The sequence below is a fragment of the Catharus ustulatus genome, chromosome 5 (genome assembly GCF_009819885.2).
Source record: "Catharus ustulatus isolate bCatUst1 chromosome 5, bCatUst1.pri.v2, whole genome shotgun sequence".
Taxonomy (NCBI): Eukaryota; Metazoa; Chordata; class Aves; order Passeriformes; family Turdidae; genus Catharus; species Catharus ustulatus.
Window position 1 is genome coordinate 22,769,154 of NC_046225.1, and position 19,424 is coordinate 22,788,577.

A 19,424-nucleotide genomic window follows, 5' to 3' on the forward strand; every position below is an offset into this window, starting at 1 on the left:
GTGGAAAAAAATGAATGGACAAAGGCAGGAGTCTCTCCCTGCAACATACCCTGATCAGTAATTCATCCCTCCTTCTCCATTCTTCCATTAATCACAAATTATTTACATGATGATTCTAAAATGAATGAAGCAAAAACCTACTTAGAACAAGGAGGCAGTTTGCAAATCCACTGTAATTTGCAATTGAGTTGTGTTACTAAGTGCAATCCTAGTGTACTAATTAATTTGAATTATCACTTAGCTGTGTGTTCATATAAAGATTTTGTTTTCCTGTGTTTTAATTTTGAATATTTCCTAAGGAGAACAGTCATAGAAAATTTTGTTTGGAACATCAGCTCAATGAAACTGATGAATAAATTCATCTTGAATTTCCTAAACAAGCTGAATTCAAAATAGTGGTATTTATTGATGGATTTTTTTTAATCACTGTGTCTTTTCTCCTTTGTGTTTGTGCTACTGAAAGTGTCAAGTAAGTATGTATTAGGTGTGATCAGCTCATATATTCTTTCAGAGGGTAGGTTCATCAGTCTAGCTTTGTTTGAATGACTAGTGCATAGTGGAAACTCATTTTTAGAGGTAAAGTTACCAATTCAGCAAATCAGGCAACATCCCTGATAGTTTAGATGAGAAAAGTAAAATATAAATTAGAAATCATATCTTAGTTGATCATTGCCTCTTAGCTGATATGAGTTCTTCTCTCTCATGATCTAACTCTTCCTGTGTTTTGATTTCCTGTGTTTCTTAATTATGTCTCTAAGCAATTTTTGAAATGTCACAATGCATCTGCGACTCCTTAACATTACAGCTTTGTGTTAGAAATTCAATTAATTCTGAAAATCAAATTCCTGATCCTTTTTTACACCTGCTATTGTACAAACTTTCATTCTCTTTTTCTAGACCCTTTATACTTACCACAGTTTCTTGCAGTTTATTACTATAAAACGGTCTTCTTAGTTCAGAATTACACACAAAAGACTTAGATTTCAAATTTTTCTAACCCTTTTGTGGTGCTAACCCTGAAAATATTAACCAAATTTCAAGCCTCATACCACTATTTACCTGCATGCGCAGACAACCTGAAACAACATATTTAGTTTAGTCTGAGATAAAACAGGCAATTCAGAGTTCCTTGGATCCCACTCACTTTCCAAGACTTACATTAGGGATTTTCCCAGAGTTCTGTATATTTGCCACAAAATTTGTGTTTTTTCCCACTTTTTCGATGTTGTTTTCTGGTTTCATATCCTAATAGAAAATACTGCAGTAGTTTCAATCTCTGTGAGTTTGCTTTGCTGGAAGAATACTGAGGTTACATTACATTACTAAAAAGAGATCTTACTGCCCGAGACATAAAAATGTATTTAGAGCTTGCAAAGAACTTCATCTGTATCCTGTAGTAGCTCAAGAGAGGAGAGGGAATGAAGTGGAATTACTTATTAGCTCTCTCAGCCTCTTTTAATTCTGAGAAACTGCAAAAGAAGTTCATTGTAGAGAAAAATTAAATGGCATGTATAGGGTCAGGACATTTAATATGTAGGTTTTGACCTATGAGCATCTATGGATACTTTAGCCAGTCACAACATGATTAAAAATCTAAAAGGATTATATTTCTGATCATACAGATGTTATTGAGGGGTGCACGGGGCCCCCGCCTTCCACCCGGGCCGCGGGGATGGCGGCATGGGGCCCCCCTGTCTCTCCCCCGGGCTGGGGCAGAGGAGGGAAGGAGAGAGCTCTCCCACCTCTCTCCCCGCCCCTCGTGCTGCCTGCAGGCAGCCAGGCTCCACTCGTGGTGCAACAGAGTAACAATTTGTAACAATTGCAAAATGCCGACTTTTACTGGCAGGTACTCGGCTCGGCACCCTGGCTGGCACTTCTGGGGTTGTAAATGTCATAAAATTATTCACATATTAGCCGCTCCTGAGTGTAAGCCGCATTTCTGGTGTGGGAGCAGAATTTTAGTCAAAATGGTGCGGCTTGTATTCGTGAAATTACTGTAATCAGATTATCTGTTCCAGAGAGGCCCAGAAAATAAAAAATACATATCCTTACTTGAAGGATTGTGACATTCTGACACTTTTAAAAATTACTATATTAATATTGCTTTACTGAAGGAATATTTATCTTCCATTTAAAAAATAATGAAATATATCCCTGTGCAAAGTTACATGTTTCTTTTATTTCGCTGCTGTGTTCAAGTCGTTCGTAAGCAATTGGAATGTGGGAATGAAAGGATGAATTGCCAGAGTTCTCCCTAAACCTATGGCAGTTGTACAGTGGAGTGTTCCTGCCTTTCCAGGCATTCCAGAAACAGGCGTTTGTTTTCACTGACCTCACCCACACTGAATACTTGCTGCCAACTAAAATCATTTCAGCAAGATGTAGCACATAAAGTTGTTTTAACAATTTTACTTTTCACTGGAAGAGTAATTCCATTTCTGATTACTCCAACGCTGCAAAACTCAGCAGAAATTTCAAAGCCTATCAATTAAAGTGCTTTCCAATCAGGCACATTGTTGAGTATGTCCCTTCCCCTCCTTTTGCAGTAAAATTCAGGCTGGCTGCATTACCTCTGTGCTCTCATTATTTTAATTTTATCTTTAAAAGGAGAGTACTGTTTCAAGCAGAGGAGAAAACACTGCAACCATACTTAGTAAGATTCTTTGATAATTACAGAGAAAAGTATTTAAAAAGTTAAAGCCTATCAGTGTTTGGCTGAGCTAGGGACATAACAGACAGTATGCCTGCTCTGCTGCTTGAGCAGAGCTGCCTTGGCCTGGGCCTTGGTCCCCAGGAAAATATCTGCTCCATTGAACTGGCACATTTGCTGCATTGCAGTGATGACAGAGGATTACAGTAATTTCACGATTATAAGCCGCACCATTTTGACTAAAATTTTGGTCCAAACCCAGAAGTGCGGCTAATAATCAGGTGCGGCTTATATATGGACAAAGAACGAAAAGTTGCTGTTTTAGTTTGGAGGACAGGTGTCTGCTGAGAAAGGCAGGAGCTTCTCTTTGAAATGGAGAATGTAAACCCCCTCCCTCCAAATTATTATAATTTTGAAATCAAGGGGCTCTGAGGCAAAGATATGGGAATTAGGAATAATAGTTCTTTACTAGGGAAATTCAAATAGAAATACAGTACTACAAAGAAACAAACTCCAAACCCTGACAAAGTCAGAGTACAACCTGACACCCCATCAGGCAGGGTGTTGGCAGCAGTCCCATTAAATGGTGGCTGCATCCTCCTGCTGTGACAGATGTGGCTCAGTTGGAGCAGTGCTCCTGTACAAGGTGTAGTTTCCCTCTGGAGGTCCAGTGGTGATGTGGAAAAATCCGGTTTTCCACTGGAGTCCAGTGGAGAAAGGGGCTACCTTAGTGTCCCAAACCCTCTGTTTTTATCTTGGTAAGAAATGTTGGGCTCTTCCCCCTGGGTGGAGCAACTTCCAATGGGATGCAGTAATTTTATCAGTCACACAGTGGGACTCAATGGGCCATTAGCAGAACATGACTCGCTGGAGGAAGGATGAGTTGTGAAAAGATAAAGAACCATGCCCTGCCTGGTTTCAATGGATGGCCCATTAGCAGAATATCTGCCATGGAGATAAGGATCACTGCCCCCACCCTCAACAGATAATGATAGAATAGATACCTTTTATCACACTCTGTATTGTAATCCAAGACAGTTGCCAACACCCTGACCTGTGGCTTATAATCAGGTGCGGCTTATAATCATGAAATTAATTGACAGGAATTATTCTAGGTTTTAGATTGTCAGTTTGTTTAGCAAAAATCATAACTGAGACTTGAGAGAAAGCTACTACCACACAGGCTAAGTCAGAAACTGAGCAATTCCCACCTTCTGGGTGTTGCATATGCTGCTAGCAAAAGTTTGAGTGTAGCATTTCAGGGTATATCCAGACTGGCTGTGCTTTGGACACTTCACAGGAGTGGGAATGATGGGCTATTGTAACAGAGGGGTTGCGCTTTACTGTTTCTAGTGCTTGAATAAAATAGACACAAATATACACACACACTTTCTTGGGCAGTGTCACTACTGTCACCTGGTACTTTTGGGGGTTTTTCTGCCTTAGTTTTCCCCATAAAATAAGGAACAGGCTACAGTGTCTGTGATGAATTTGGAGACAAGTAATATGCTAGAGTGATAAATCCTGTTAATTTTCTTCAGAGCTTCTTGTAATGGTTTCTCTAACATCAGTAATCCTGCCATTCTGTGCAACAGAACAATTTTTCAAGTAATTAGCATTAGACTGACAAGTGGGTTGAAAAATACTCTTAGACTAGAACAAAAAATGTATTCCAGCCTGCTTTTATGAGTCTCCTTCCTTCGCTGAGAATGTGTGATGGTTTTTAATGCCATTTTTCAACTTCCTTATATTCCTAATTTTGTTGCAGTGTTTCAGCAAAAGGCCTGTCGAGTGACCAGTGACAACAGCAGGACATACAGCGAGGCCAAGAATCCTGGTACAGAATTTAATTTAGCTCTTTAACTGTCTTGATATTTTTCAGTAGAACTAGTAGAGTTTTGTTGTGACTTGATTTTGGGTGATTTAGCATGTGTTTTGCCACCTACGATTTATATCCTTAATGGTATTGCAGCATTAAGAGATCAGATTAAAGAAAGAAGACTAAAAGTTATAGTCTTGTAGGAAAGATTTGTAGAGTCAGAGTTACTTTACACTTTCCTGTTTCACTTCATGATTGTGATTAAAGCCAAGAAAAGAAAGGACAGGAGGCCTCAGCTGTGCAGTAATTCCAGTCCTGGAAAGACAGAAGTGGGGGGAGCAACAGTTCTCTCCTGAGTACCCCAAGATGCATGTAAAATTAATTACTAGTGGCAGTCCAGTCGGTGTTTGAGTTGTAGCACATTACAATGTTGCTACTATAAAATCCACTAATGGTACCCCTTTGAACAATCCTTCCATACTTGAAATGAAGGTAGTGGTGCATAATGTAACAGAAAAACTGACCCAAATTATATTGCTGGTTTAAACTTTTATCCTGGCCACTCTCCCCGTGGAGTGAAGCAGGTGCAACAACCTCGTGGAGGACTCAGAACTCCTGTTCCATGGCTGCTCATGTGTCCTGGGTCAGCCATTCCAGTGCCAGTACCCTGGGGAGAAGCAATGCTACACCTCCCTGGACCAAGCTGTGAATCTGATAATGCACATCTCCCTTCAGCCATGCACTGTATCATAACCTCCAGGACCACTGGGCTGCAGTGTTTTCTTGTTGATGCAGTGTATTTAATAATATATTTCCTTCCTTGGAGGAAGGCAATCTTGTGAAATTTCAAGATGCAACTTTTGAGATATGTAATGTATGACATTGAAGAAGAAAGGGATAAAAAGGCACTGTGGATATTTTATATAGCAACCATTTCCTTTAAAATGTCAGTACTGTAACTGTAGTGCTAGAAGGAATTTCTTTTATGAACCAACAGTAATGGAGTATCCATGGACCAGGGCAGTAGTGATGAAGGAAATGTTTGGGATGCTGCTCTGCTTACAGAGTGATGGTGGAATCCTCACTGATTTGTTGCATTTCTCACTTCATGCATTTTGTTGCAGAAGCACACGGAGGCCACACTGAGACAGTAACTTACAGCTCTGTGGTACACAGGATCCCTCCTGAACAGGAAGAACTCATCCACTTGCAGGAACAGGTGAAAAAGGGGGCAATTTCTGTGGATGAAGCTCTTGACAGATTTAAACAGTGGCAGAACAAAAAGCAGAGACTACCAGCTACTCCACAGGTATGAGTTTGAAATTTGTTCCTTTATAGGAATCTTGATCAGATGTTCTAAAAGCAAGTTCTTGTGTTTTGGCTTCTATATATCAGGTCAAAAGTAATAATCATTTATATGCAAATGAGTTCCCAAGGGCCTTGCTGGTTATGATTCTGACTCTTTTAGATACCCATTTCCACTGTTGTTTGAGAGGCTTTCTGAGTTTGGTTAAATCCAGAGTTAAATATGCTGGTCTCCTAAGACTTGTGTTTTAAACAAGCAGTTGGGTGATGTGCATCTTTCAGGAAACCACAAACCTTATGTCACCAAACAAACCAAATATGCTATTGATCAGTGTCAGCTAACAGAAATGTGACTATATCAAACATAAATTTATTCTAGCAATTAAAATATATTAACTTACATCAGGCTTGATGCCTGTCTAAAAGGGTTGAATATACTTAGTGAATTCCACAATTGTTGGCAATGCTCTACAGCTCCTTTGTATTCAATGTATGGAGTAAACTGGGGTGCACAAAACCAGGATTTACAAAAGCCCACACACTGAGTCACTGAAAGAACTGCATCAAAGCTGCAAGTCAAGGAGAGGAGTTTTGTTAATTGCAGTAATTTCATGACCACAAGGCGCACTGGACTATAAGGCCCACCACCCGGGAGCCGGCACATTTCGCAACTTTGTCGATCAGATAAGGCACACCAGACTATAAGGCTCACTTTTTTTTTTTTGCAGCGAGGCTCCGCCCCCAGGTCCCCCTGCACCGTCGCTGGCCGAGGCCCCTCCTCAACCCGGCAGCCATTGGTCCCCGGGCCCGCCTGTACCCGACAGGGCCAGGCTATGTCCGCCGCCGCTCCGTGCAGCATCCCCAAGGCCGGGCTATGTCCGCCGCCGCTCCATGGAGCGTCCCCGGGGCCCCGCTGCTCCGGGAGTTCCCTGGCGCTCCAGGTGTCACGCGCCCCCCTGGCACACCAGGATCCCTGTGCTGCCGGTGTGCTCTGGGAGTCCCCTGGCGCTCCGGGTGACCCGATGCCGGTAGGCTCGCCCCGCGCCACTGCTACCCTGATGCTGGCAGGCTCACCCCGTGCCGCCGCTGCCCCGATTCCGGCGGCTTTCCCTCCCCATGCGGCAGCTGCCCCGATGCCAGCAAGCCCGCACCGCAGGGCCACGTCCCTGATGCGGGCGGCTTTGCCCCCCCGCCCGGGCTGCGCCACCGCGCTTTTTCCCCCACCATGTGGCCGCCGCCCTGATGCCGCCGGGCTCGCCCCGGCCCGGCGCTGGCCTGATGCCACCGCTGGGCAGGCTCTGCTCGGCTGGGGACTGTTGCAGGGTCACACTTCGGGGGTGGCAAATGTCGCAACTTTTTACATCAGATAAGGCGCACGGGACTATAAGGCAGACTTCCGGGTTCGAGGGAAAATTTTAGTCAAAAGATTGCACCTTATAGTCATGAAATTACTGTACTTCTAAAAAGACACATGGAGGAAGAGGTTATGCCCTCATTTTATATGAGGTCATGCATTAACAAAAATAATTTCTTGTTGTCCTTTAGGTCATTTAGTAGAAAGAGGAAAAACAAAGCTACTCTGCTGCTTTGCAGAGTGGAAGAGCTATCAGATGCTGCCAGCAAGGAGCGTGCTCCTTGTGTTTGCATCTACTTGAAAGTCTGAGCTTTGTCATCACAGTAGAACACTAAAAAGCAGAAGTGCAAGAGCCTGGAACAGTTTGGGGGCCATTTCCCAAGCTGGGCACCAGCAGCACAGCACTAGGCTGCCACCTTCCAAATCCATCTGCAGCCAAGCATGCGGATAAATTGCTGGTATTGGTCTCGGTCAGGGACATTTCTTGTGGAGGAAGATTATATCTGATCTGTGCCATGATATCAGCACCACATTATAAATAAGTCCTTTTTTCTTGGTGGACTATAAGGTGCCCATATTTCAAGGAAGATTTTCTTTGACTGTTTTCAGTGCTTCAGGGAGAAAGTTATTTTGTAGTGATGGTTTTTACCCTGCATTGCATGTGTGACTTTTCTTTGGTTTTCTTCTTACTCCTCCGTAAACCTGATGAACTGACTTCATGCTGTTACTGCAGTCTTTTGTCCTTCACTTGGATTTTTGAGGAAAAATCACTGTAAAAAAACCCAAAAAAACAAAAAAACAACCCCCAACAAACAGAAAAGAACACCCCAGTGTCTGTAATCTAATGCCGAATCATTTTAACTTACTGCTGGCAGGGATAACTCCACAAGAGTCTTAGATAAAAATACTAAAATTAGCATCATAAACATGTTTCATTCTTTTAAAATTATTTTCCAGGAGAGATGCTTGGTGTTCATAATGCTAAGGAATTCAGCTTTTTATAGTGTCTTACTATTTCTATAACAAACTTCCATTACTGATTTCTGCTGCTGGTTTTATGCTTGGTTTTTTTAACTTGAAGGAAACAGTGCATCACCTTAGATATACCACTATCAGAAACAGACAAGAAAATGAAAATCTGAATGGTAAGTTGTGCTTTTTCTGCCTTTAAGCACTCTGAAGCCTTGAACTGTAAGTGTAGTACAGAGGTCTGATCCAAACCCTTTTGGATTGGGCACTGAATTTATAATGAACATTTTCTGTATCTGACCACATTTATTTTAACATAATCAGGCCTTCAGCAGTGTCAACATTTCATCCCAAAGATGAACTCACTGTGAGTTAATGGGGCAGAAAATTTACCAAGTCTCTGTGGCTCAGCTTTTCTGTCTAATGCCTATTTCCTACTGCATCATCAGAATTTGAGTAGATGGCTTCTTTCGAACAATTTGCTTGATGACTTCAAAGTTTTATTTGCAAATCAATCATCAGTTTGCAAATTCTTGATGAACTTTCAACTGCTATAGCAGTTTTTGTGAGTATTGTGGTCATTATTTAAAACTGTACCATTGGTGATTTAAAATGCTTTTTTCCCTTTTAGGGGAAAAAAGGGATTTTTGGGGTTGTCCTGTGCAGGGCCAGGAGCTGATGATTGCAGGTGCCTTTCAGCTCAGAATGTTCTATGATTCTTTGTGATTGAATGTCATCTACAATAGTATAAAGCACCGCTTTTCCTGCAAATTATTTTTTCTTGTTGTTACAAAAATAATCCATGATTATATTGGTCTTAGGCCTTTGATTTCTGTAAACTTCAGTACATATGCTGAAAGGAAAATCAGTGGGTTTTTTTACATTGGACTTAGTACCATTTGTATATCTCTATTTAAAATTGTCATCTGAATAATGTGTCATTTCCTTACTGCAAGAGAGAAAAATAATGCACAGTATTGCTTTCATTTTTCTCATAGACAGCATTGTATTTGTGTGGACTTGTGAGGTACTGTAACTAATAAAGGGAAATTCCTGCTGGCCCAGTAGCAGCTTTGCAGTCCAGATATTTCAGCTTTAATCTCCTCTGTGGCTGGTAAGGGGGCAGTGTCCTGAGCAAAAGCCTTCACACGGTGCTCAGACCATGAGGGCTTGGAAAGTACTCTTGGAAAGTATTTGGCTGTAGGGTTTCATTTTAAGGCCACAGTAGCAATCCTGCCTCCAGAATTCATTATTGAATCATAGCAGCAGCAATGTAGTATCAACACCAGAATTGTTAATTTTGTGAAATTATCCAGTAACTCAGATAATGATTGCTATATTCCCTTCTGGTCCTAACCTTACTGCCCTCTGTTACACTGTCATATATCCTGTGATGCATATAAATCAGCAGCTTTGCATTGCAGAAATACAGTGGGAAGAATCATTATGGTCTGTGTCCAACAACAGAAATCAAATATTTCAATGCTTGAAAAACAGGACTTCCTCTAGAACTGAAGGCATATCAATGTGCAAGAGTAAACAAGGATCGCAGAAAGATCTCTATGTCCAGACATAAATTGCCTGGAAGAAAAATGACAATCACTTTCTCTTTTCCTTTGAAGTTCCTAAAGAAAGCAGACTAGGGAGCATTCATTTGAGAGACATTTTGTTTCATATGCCGTTTAGTAAAGTGGTATGTGTCAATGTCAGCAGTCCTCAGATTTATTTTAAAAATGCTTGTTTTTACATGCATATACAGACTCTCTCTGCTGTACTTTTAAAAACATAGGTCTCCCTCTCTAAACTCCATGTTTGACATCAAGACTTGGATAGTCTTTTTTGTAAACAGTGTTTGAAGTCTTGATTGAGGATTTAAAGAGATCACATCTGAAGTCTGTTCAAAAAGGAACTTGATTTTATTTTAATGAGAAAGGAAAATATCTCCTAGAAATTAGTATGGAACATAATTTTTAGTTTCTTGATAAGTTTGATCTTGCTTTCACTGTAATGAAGTTATTAATGAGAGTGGCACTCATTTCACTCTTCCATTATTACATTTGATGCTATCTCAAAGTTCATGTCTCATTTCATAACAGTGTAATATAGGACTGAATAATATCCTAAAAAAACCCATCCTCTGCAAAGCAAAAGATTCTGCCACTCTTGGGGTGAAATAGCTACAAAAACATGTTTTAAGAACAACTACATAAGGCCTAGGCACGTATAATGTTCATTTGTAGAAAGTACAGGCAGGGACAATGCCTTAGCTCAATACTGTGTAATACAGATCTGGTCTGACAGGTAGTCATTGGTAGTATCTTTTTTTTGTTTGCTTTTCAAGATGTTAGCCAACAAACCAAAACCAACAAAAACAAATACCTTAAATAAAATTTCAGGGAAATACATAGAAGATTTGTGGACAAAAGCTCCACTTTTAAAACTGAGTAGCCCAGATTTTTCAGGGTGCACCACCAAAGTACTGAACTAGAAACAGCTTATTGCCCATGGGAAATTGTCTTTGAGCAAGACTCTTTAAGACTCAGGGTAAGGCTGGAGAGTCTTGGGTTTGTACATGTCCTCTAATAGAACAAATGGCAGCAGCTGAGACAATATTTAGGCAAGGATTACTAGACACATTTCCTTTAAAGTCTTAAAAAACATTACCGCTTTCACGTGCATCCCACATCCTTACTTCTGGCACATGGGAATATTTAAAAACATATGTGATGCCTAACTACATCACTGCACATTTGAATTACCTATATGAATCTCATTTAGCCATTTCTGAACATAGAATTTCAAAATCTGCCTACTATTGCAGTTACATTAAGGCACCTTGTGTGTCACATCCCACAGAGTTAGTCATCCAGCCCCTAAAAATATGCACAAGCTTGCAGAAACCACATAAGATGTTTTGAGTTGCTTGTAGTTAGCTGTCCCCTCATAGCTAATCTCTGTAGAACCTTGAACTTGTTTATAGGGAGGGAAGTGCCAGGTTCCTCATCAGAACTGGGAACGACTGATGTTCTCCAGGCTTGGCATAACAGCAAGAACTGAATATTAGGTGTCCCTGCTTCATTGCTAGGTAATGAGCAAGACAGAGGCCACAGACAACTATCTATAACTCAGCTGGACTTCAGGAGACAAATACTACATTAAGCAAATGTTAAGCTTGATTTATTATTATTGGTGGTGGTGTTATTACAACTGTTATAATTTCAATGCCAACAACTTCTATAATGGTTGAAGGTAGGCCTTGGGAAAAATGTTAGATATTTTAGTAGTCCTACAATGACAAGTATACCCATGGGAAAAATTAGCTATTCAGTCTTTGCATCTGTTCAGTCTTGGCCTCCCTGACAAGACTGGCAAGGTAAGTGGCCTGCTGTGGAAAGGTCAAAGCTTTTTCCACAGGCTACTCAACTGCAAGCATTTATTTCTTAGCTGTTAAAATTAGTAGGTACTGACAGTGAAAATAGCCTTCCTAGCAGGAAGGGCAACTTTACTAGCTGTTGCTGTAGACATTTTAATACTGACCTGCTTCTGTAAGGTCCTGTAAGTAGCCAGGTAATCCACTGCAGTAAAGGCACCCTCCACAGAATTTCTTCTTCCGCGTTTTGATTTCCAAAGCTGTAGATGCCCAGCTTGCTGCCAAGGACCAAATCTCTTTCCTATCTTGATCCAAAAAACACCCAGAGGAGCAGTATGTACATTCTACAAACTGGCAGGTTATTGATTACATTTGCTATCCAAAATGTCTGGCTTCATTCCCCAGCCCTCATCAGTGCCTTGTTTTTAGTCCAAGTTGCTAACAGATTGTTATTCATCACTTGATGCCTCTCCAACTTGCAGGTTGTGTCTGAGTAGAGCTCCCTGAAAACTAAAAAAACACTCCTTATTTTTGAGCACAACCAATTTCTGTTGTCTCTGGTAGGTCAACAGAAAGATGCACAAAGACAGACCCTAATTTTGGCATTTGGATTCACAGGTGCTAAAAATTCTTTAGTCAACTTAGCAAATAACATGGAATATGACATAACATGGGATCCTGAAGTACATACAAGCTTTTTGGACGGTGAGGAAGAATAGAAAAGCTGCTTTTATTTTTCCTTCATGGCTTCAACAGCATTTCAGTCAGGAGTTCTAGTTCTGAAAATATTTAATTGTATTTTACGATAGTGTCCATTGGACTTGTGAAGGAACATCTTTAGCTTGGCTCAATTTCTTGAGCTTCACATGATGCTCAAAGTCTAAATCTAGAAAACAACAAAAATTAGTTTCCTGCCTATTTGTCCCTAAGTCACGTCTTCATGAGGCAAGTTCACAGTCCCACTGCTGACAGGAGTTCACCAAGACAATTAATATCCATGTATCTCTCACCTCTCCTAATTACCACCAAGAGAGACCAGCCGTGCTGTTGGGAGTAAGACTTGTACAAAACCCACCTTATGTCATTCTCCCACACAACAACTGCTTATTTCTGTGAGTGTCTCTTGCTCTCCTGCTCCCAGGGACATGTGTTGTCTTCATATTTGAAGTAAAGCACATAAAAACTGACTCACTGTATGAATGTGTTTTCTGAATTATTTAGCTTCAAAAGATATTTCGCACAAGCCTAACTTACTTATTTAAATGATTATTGATTGCATCTTTTTTTTCTCAGTCTACAACTAGGAGCTCAACAGACAAGGAACAGCTGCCTAATTACCCAAGGTAAGAGCAGGTGTACAGATGCACACATACACGCACAAATGTTGTTTGTTATGGGAACAAACAGCAGAATTTTCCAGTGGTTGTGCTAATGAGTTTCTTCGGTCTGGGGCATCTAATGACCTCTGTAATAGTTGGGGGATTTAATTATAATTATTAGCTGCTACCTATGTGCTTCCATTTTTATCTTATTATATTACTATTATATTAAGATACTGTTATAGCATTAATATTTTTCTTGTTATTTTGTAACTATTATAAGTATTATGAAGCGATATTTGTTCAGAGTAGCAAATGGATGCAATTTATTCCTGAAGACAACTGTAATTTTAAAAGCTTTTTTAGCTAAGTTATTGTGATTCCATTTGCCTCTCCAACTTTTCCAAGTGAGGGGAGTGCAGTGTGGTACTGATGCTATTTTTTTGGACTGGCATATCAATTATCTTCAGTGAGGTTTCTTCTACCACCCTACTCTCATGTAAAGGAGATGGAAGTTTGCTTCTTGCAAGAACTGTGTGTCCGTGTCTCATTTCTGGAGCCAACTGTTCACCTGCACACTGGATGCAGTGTCCACCCCATAAAACAATAGATACCTCCTCTTGCTGCTGCTTATCTCAAATCACTAATTCATCCCCTCTCTTCAAAAGTTCTCATAAGAAAAAAAAATAAAGGAAAAAAAATCTTACGACCTGAGCTGAAATTGGAAATCTATTGCTCCTTCTTCAAGAGGCAGCTTAACTCCTACATGGGCATTCCTCACAGAGCTGTTTCCTTGAGTGGAGATGAAGTCACCTACACTTAATGAGTAAAAAAGCTTTTCATTTTAAAAGCTATGGGGCTGGAGAAAAACTATTACAAAAATTGGGTAACATCAGAGTTGCTTTTAAAGTCCAGATTGCTAAAGTGAGATGAATCATGCAAGGGGAGAGGGGGAATTACCCCTGGGATCAGAATAGGTGACTTCTGTCTCTTTAAGAAAATAATTATGTGGGAGAGAGGTAAATTAGAAGTGGGAGAATTTGCAAATACAATTTATCCAGAACATTCAATAAATTCTGTTTGTGAATTATCCACATCAAAATGCAAGGTTCTCCTCCTCTGCAAAGTATGGCCCCTCCAAAGTTTTCTTGCTGTTTTCTGTCTTCAGATTGGTTTCAAAGAAACCACTTCTTTTTTAAAGACTAATTTCAGGGAGATTTTTGAGAGTTTGACTGTTACAAAAAATTGCAGAGAAACATTCAAGATTTACCTTTCTATTGCCCATGTTTTGAGATTTACCTTTCTATTGCCCATGTTTTGACTCTCCAGACAGTTGCATTTTCAACTCCAGTGCAAAGTTCTTAGCTAACTTAACAAAGAATCATATTTTCCTTACACAAGATGGGAGGGAATTGATATCCAGCTGAGGGACCTGAAGAAACAGAATGGGTTTGATTACCTCATTTCAACAAGTACAGTTTGGTGTTATTCTAAACAAACCTGACCAGTCTATTGAATAACAGGCATTTTTCATCATTACCTGCAGTGTGACACTCCAGCCAGCTGCACATCAGTTTCCTCTGCTTGGCATTCCGCATGTTCCAGCTGTGCCCTGACAGCCTCAGGCTTCAGCCCATCCTGCAGTGTCACCACTGTGGGATCATTGCTGCACTTCCAGTGCCTTGGATTCTCCTGCCAGGGCCAGCTCTGGAAGAAGACCAGTATCACTAAAGCAAATTAATAAGGTTTCTTGTAAAATCATCAACTAATTTTACACCTTTTCTTTGCTTTTTCTTTTTCCAAGATGACAGCTGACAATTTATATAAAGATGTATTGCATGCTTTGGTTAATAAGTTTTGAAGTTATTTCAGTTTTTCCATTGTGCTTGATAAGTTGCTTAAAAGTAGATTTTATGCACAAAAGAGCAAGTTCTGTAAAAGGTTATAAAGATTATTAAGTGAAAGTAAATAAAATTCAGCTTTTACTTTTTGTTGAAACATTTTTATATTAACTCTGTACAAAAATTTGTCTTTCCTAGGAATAATTACATTTCATCACCAGTTTAAATAATTGTACTCACATTACAGCTTATTTCTTAAGCCAAACTATGTAAACCAGTACTAATTATCTACTAATGCATTAAAGTGATTCCAAGAATTTGTTTTACGAGGAAATTGTGTTGTGTTTAGTAAGTTGACTAAGGTAAATTGCATCCAGAAAAAAACCAAATTACTTTCTACTGCATTAACACAGCAACAGTAAAGGAATAAATATGGTTAATGGGTATAATGGTCTGCATTTCCATAGTATTATTCTACAAAATTTAAGTGAGCACATGATGATACAAGAGTATGCAAGGTAACTTGCCCCGTTTCATGCACTAAAACAAGGAAAGAAAATCTCCTTAATAAAAATGTATTTTTCTCCTTAACTAAATGTTAAAGTGACACCGAAATTTGGAAGAGGGGAGTGGATTTGAAGTTCAAGCCCTCAAGGCTCATATTATTTTTCCAATCCCAATAAATTATAGTGCCAAGTGAACTATTAGGAATAAAAATAAGCCAAAAAGCCAATGTTGGGATTTTAAAATAATGACATAATCTTGAAAGTATATAGATTTAGACTAATTAAAAATCTATTTTAAATGGGTTGATTAAACATTTTCAGTAAATTATTTGTTCTCTGGGGAAAACCTGCATTTCTGTTAGAAACAGTACCAACAAATACTGCAGATGCATTGCTATGAATTCATAAATATTCACTGATTGCTGTATTAGTGTGGCAACGTATTAGTGTACCATACAAAGCTATTTGAACCACAGCAAAAGCCCTGAAATGTGTAATGTATTCCAGAGCTGGAAATACAGTGTCTGTGAGCTGAGGGCCATGAGACTGTCAGGCTTTATAGGGGAAAAGCTGAAGTGTTTTAAGACTTACCTGGCTACATGGAAACAGGAGTGGGGAGAATTATTTGAAAATCTAAATGAATTTAAGCTGTTATTTCCCCCTTAAGAGGGTCTTCTTTCTCCCCTAAAGAATATTTATGTTTTCACAAACCTGTCTAGTCAATGTATCCCCTGGCAAGCATTCCCAAGGAGTTGACTTGTAGATGCGAAAGAGAATACAAAAAACGAAAAAGTTTTTCATGTTGGTACCTGCTGTCTTTTCTGCCATTTGCTCCTTGTTTCTGTAGCAGTGGAGAGGAAGGGACATTTCCTGGGAGAGGTTCAGTCCTCCCAAACCTGCAGGCAGGATCTGGATGCTCTCTGTGCTGCCAAGGGAGAGGCTGTGGCTCAGTGGCCCCTGTGCTCCAGCGAGAGGGCACCTGGGCAATGCAGAGAGGTGGTCAATGGTAACAAACTACAAAACTGGAAATTGCCAAAAATGAAGCACAGACAGTTACATCAAGGAAAAAGTATGTTTTTTCCTAGGGAAAAATAGAGTGCAACAATACAGGAACATTGCCAAACACAGAAAGCAGAAGCCTGAGGGTAGCTCCCCTCAGGAAATAGAAGTGCACTCTGTGCATGTATTTGCATCTCTAGTGTGACACTCCACAGTTTCCAGCCCAGGAGAGTTTAGGAATAGCCATAACAAAGCAACTCCTGTTCTCTGCTTCTGCTGCTTCATCCATGACCTGCTCCAGGTGTCCCAAGTAGGGCAGCAGCAGCATTACAGGTTTGGGCAACCCTGTTTTACAAAAAGCTCTACTGCAGAGTGCAGAGCAGTCTCAAGGAGATGCAGGATAGCAATAGGGAAGACATGCAGTGTCACTTTAACAAAGAACTACTTCTGCTATACCACAGATTTGCTTGCTTTATCACTCTGATTTCCTCTGACTCTTAATATTATAATGTAGAGCATTAAAAACATCAAAAACCAAAATCAAACAAAATACACCCCACCAAAACCCAGATCAACCTTGCCAGTCTACAAAATCTTCCTGAAAAACTGTGTGTTATCCATAACAATGCAATTTCTATGGTATTAAATTCCACAATGGCTAAGCAACAATTTGAAAACAGGGCTTTTGTTCTTTTGGGTTTTGTTTACACACACAGAATTCCCACCCACCCATACTTTGAGGCAGCCAGCCAAGGCCTCAGAGGAGAAATGAAGGGATGGATGCCTTTTTTATTTTCCTTCTCCAAAGAGAATTTCTTAATCTCAGTTTAGTTAATTTCTGTTCAAACTACAAGTGAAAACATTATACTACTGTGGGAAAAAAAACCAAAAAACTAACATCTGTTCCTCACCCCTCTCATAGTCAGTATTCATAGTCTGCTTTCTGCTGCAGGATTTCCTCAGGGTGTACCACTGAACTTCAGACACATTTCTAAACAGACATTCCAACACAAAGGAGGTACTGAAGTTTTGCTAACCAAGGTGCTTCACTAGCAGGGAACATCAGCAAGTGCCTGCTAGGCAGTGCATGAGGGATTAAGAAAATCACAGGAGCCTGAGAGCCTAACTGAGGCAAGATCCCTGTTGTAGGTGCTCTAAGGTATTAGCTACAATAGCTAAAATATTGTTTCATTGCAAGTTAGGGGATTCAGGAGCCAACCCATTAGCAATAACACCACTCCACACTTCCAGCTGGCAATATGTATTCTATTAAACTTGAACCAATAACTCATGGAAAAATAAATAGTTTTAGTACAGTGACATCCAAGAGGAAAAAAAAACAATGTGGAGAGATCTACAGACTGCAATTATCAGCAAGTTTGATCTGCCAGGAGCCTCATTACAGGAGAGGTTTCAGTGAGACAGCAGTGCTCAAAGACTGTCCACTTTTTGGTGAGGTAATTCTGCGTCTGGATGTAGCCTGTCATCCATGAGAGGGTGGCATGGCCTTGCTGGATGTTCACCTTTTGAAAAAATACAGCATTTCAACACCAGTGTAACATGCAGCAGACTGAGAATAAACATCAAGTCCTACCTTCATTTTACTAAAGAAGCTATAATCTGTGCAGGAATGTAAATGGTGCTGAAGATGGATTTCATTCTTCATAGGATACATCTGCTGTGGTAAGAGCAGGAGCAAAATGCCAGTGACATTGAAGGTGCTTGAAGGGGAATAAATAACAAAGAGGAGGCAGAGCCATGGAAACTGACTACTCATCCCCTTCATTTACTGTATCCAGCTTTCTTCCTGACAAACTTCAGAGTCATAATTCAGTAATGCTGAAGTGAGTCATTCCAGAAATAGGCCCCAAGACAAGCCATCAACACACAGGGTGGAGGGACATACTCACCCACTCTAGACACATTGGGATGCAGTAGTTGAAATTAAGAACTGCATCAAGAGAGCAAGGAAAAGTTTAATGGAGGCAGAAAGTGGTCCCAGGGAAGCAGCAGTCAGTTTATGCCAGACTCCTAGTATCAGAAGACCTATACCAACAGCACTGTCAATTCTCAACAATAATTTCGAAGGTTTGGATCAGCCTCTTCTTACAGGAAAAAAAAAACCAGGAATAAAGTGCTCAGGTCTCAGCTCACTTCTGCAAGGACTCTCCATACACACAGACAGTAGGAGTTCCACAGAGATGAAGAATCCATTGAGGCTGCCTAACACTGTAAAAAATGCACACATGAGTTGCAATTGTTTCCAGATGCAAGTGGCATTCAATACTAAAATGCTCACCGTAAGAAATTACCTATACAGAGAATGCACCTAGTCTGGTTTAAAAAAAAATAAAAATACAAAAAGCAGTATTTTTGATCAGTCAGCATTAAAGTTCATCAATTGTAATGCTAAAATATCTCATTATGAATCTGTGATTTCAATCCTGGCCGAAGACAGGCCAAAACATTTCACCTCAGGGCACTAACCCGTGAGGCTTGATTGGGTTACAGCAACTCTTCAGAAAGTAACGCTGGATCCAGTGCATTTCAATGCAAGACATGCAGGTCTAACAATTATCTGAAGGACTTTTTCCTAGCATAGATTTGGGTAATTCAGTCACCTTCTCTGATGCTTGCAGTACCTTCCTTTGGTAGATTAAGTGCTGTTATGAGAAGTCTTTTCATACAAAGATATTTACAGATAAAGACAAAAATCCCCAAACTTAAATGGAGATCACAAAGCAGACTTGTTAAACTTTAAGTTTGCTGTAGTTTTTGAGGTTATCATAAGCCCTCCAAGGCAGGGGTTGGCACATACCATTGCTCTTTATTACACCACAGGAGCACCTGCATGGCCTCAGCCTGGAGATGAGGATCCCACAGATATGATATAAATTCTGTACAGCTTAGATTTCAGTTATACTCAGAAAACAAGAGTCAGGCACCACAAGGTAGCAGTAACTGAATAAACAGCTTATGGCAGGTGACCTCATCCCTCTCAATTTTTCATGTTAGTACGTTTATCTGTCCTTTTCCACCCAAATCTGATATCTGACTGGACATCAAAATCTAGACAAAAACCTAGATATCAAATCTTAGACAAGCAAATGCCAGCAGCTGCCAGCCACCAAACAGAGCCCACCTCTGCTGCCATTCTCCCAAGTCATAGTTCTGGCTCACAGCAGACAAGGAAGTGTGGAGAGACACAAAGGAGATGGAGATTGGGAAAGGATTATGCAAGGGATTAATTGCATCATTAGCACAAAAGGGAAACCTTCATGTAAGTTAAAAA

At 40.2% G+C, this 19,424-nt stretch overlaps 1 protein-coding gene across 1 annotated transcript in view; it reads left to right on the forward strand.

Annotated features, from left to right (window-relative positions):
- The window catches only part of BANK1 (B cell scaffold protein with ankyrin repeats 1), a 128,797-nt gene extending 114,074 nt beyond the window's left edge, over positions 1-14,723 (forward strand). The window contains exons 12-15 of the mRNA XM_033060023.1: positions 4,419-4,487; positions 5,594-5,778; positions 12,761-12,810; positions 14,333-14,723. Coding sequence (XP_032915914.1) covers positions 4,419-4,487; positions 5,594-5,778; positions 12,761-12,810; positions 14,333-14,402 — 374 coding nt within the window. The 3' untranslated portion in view covers positions 14,403-14,723. The remainder of the gene's footprint in view (positions 1-4,418; positions 4,488-5,593; positions 5,779-12,760; positions 12,811-14,332) is intronic.
- The last annotated feature ends 4,701 nt before the right edge of the window (positions 14,724-19,424 follow it).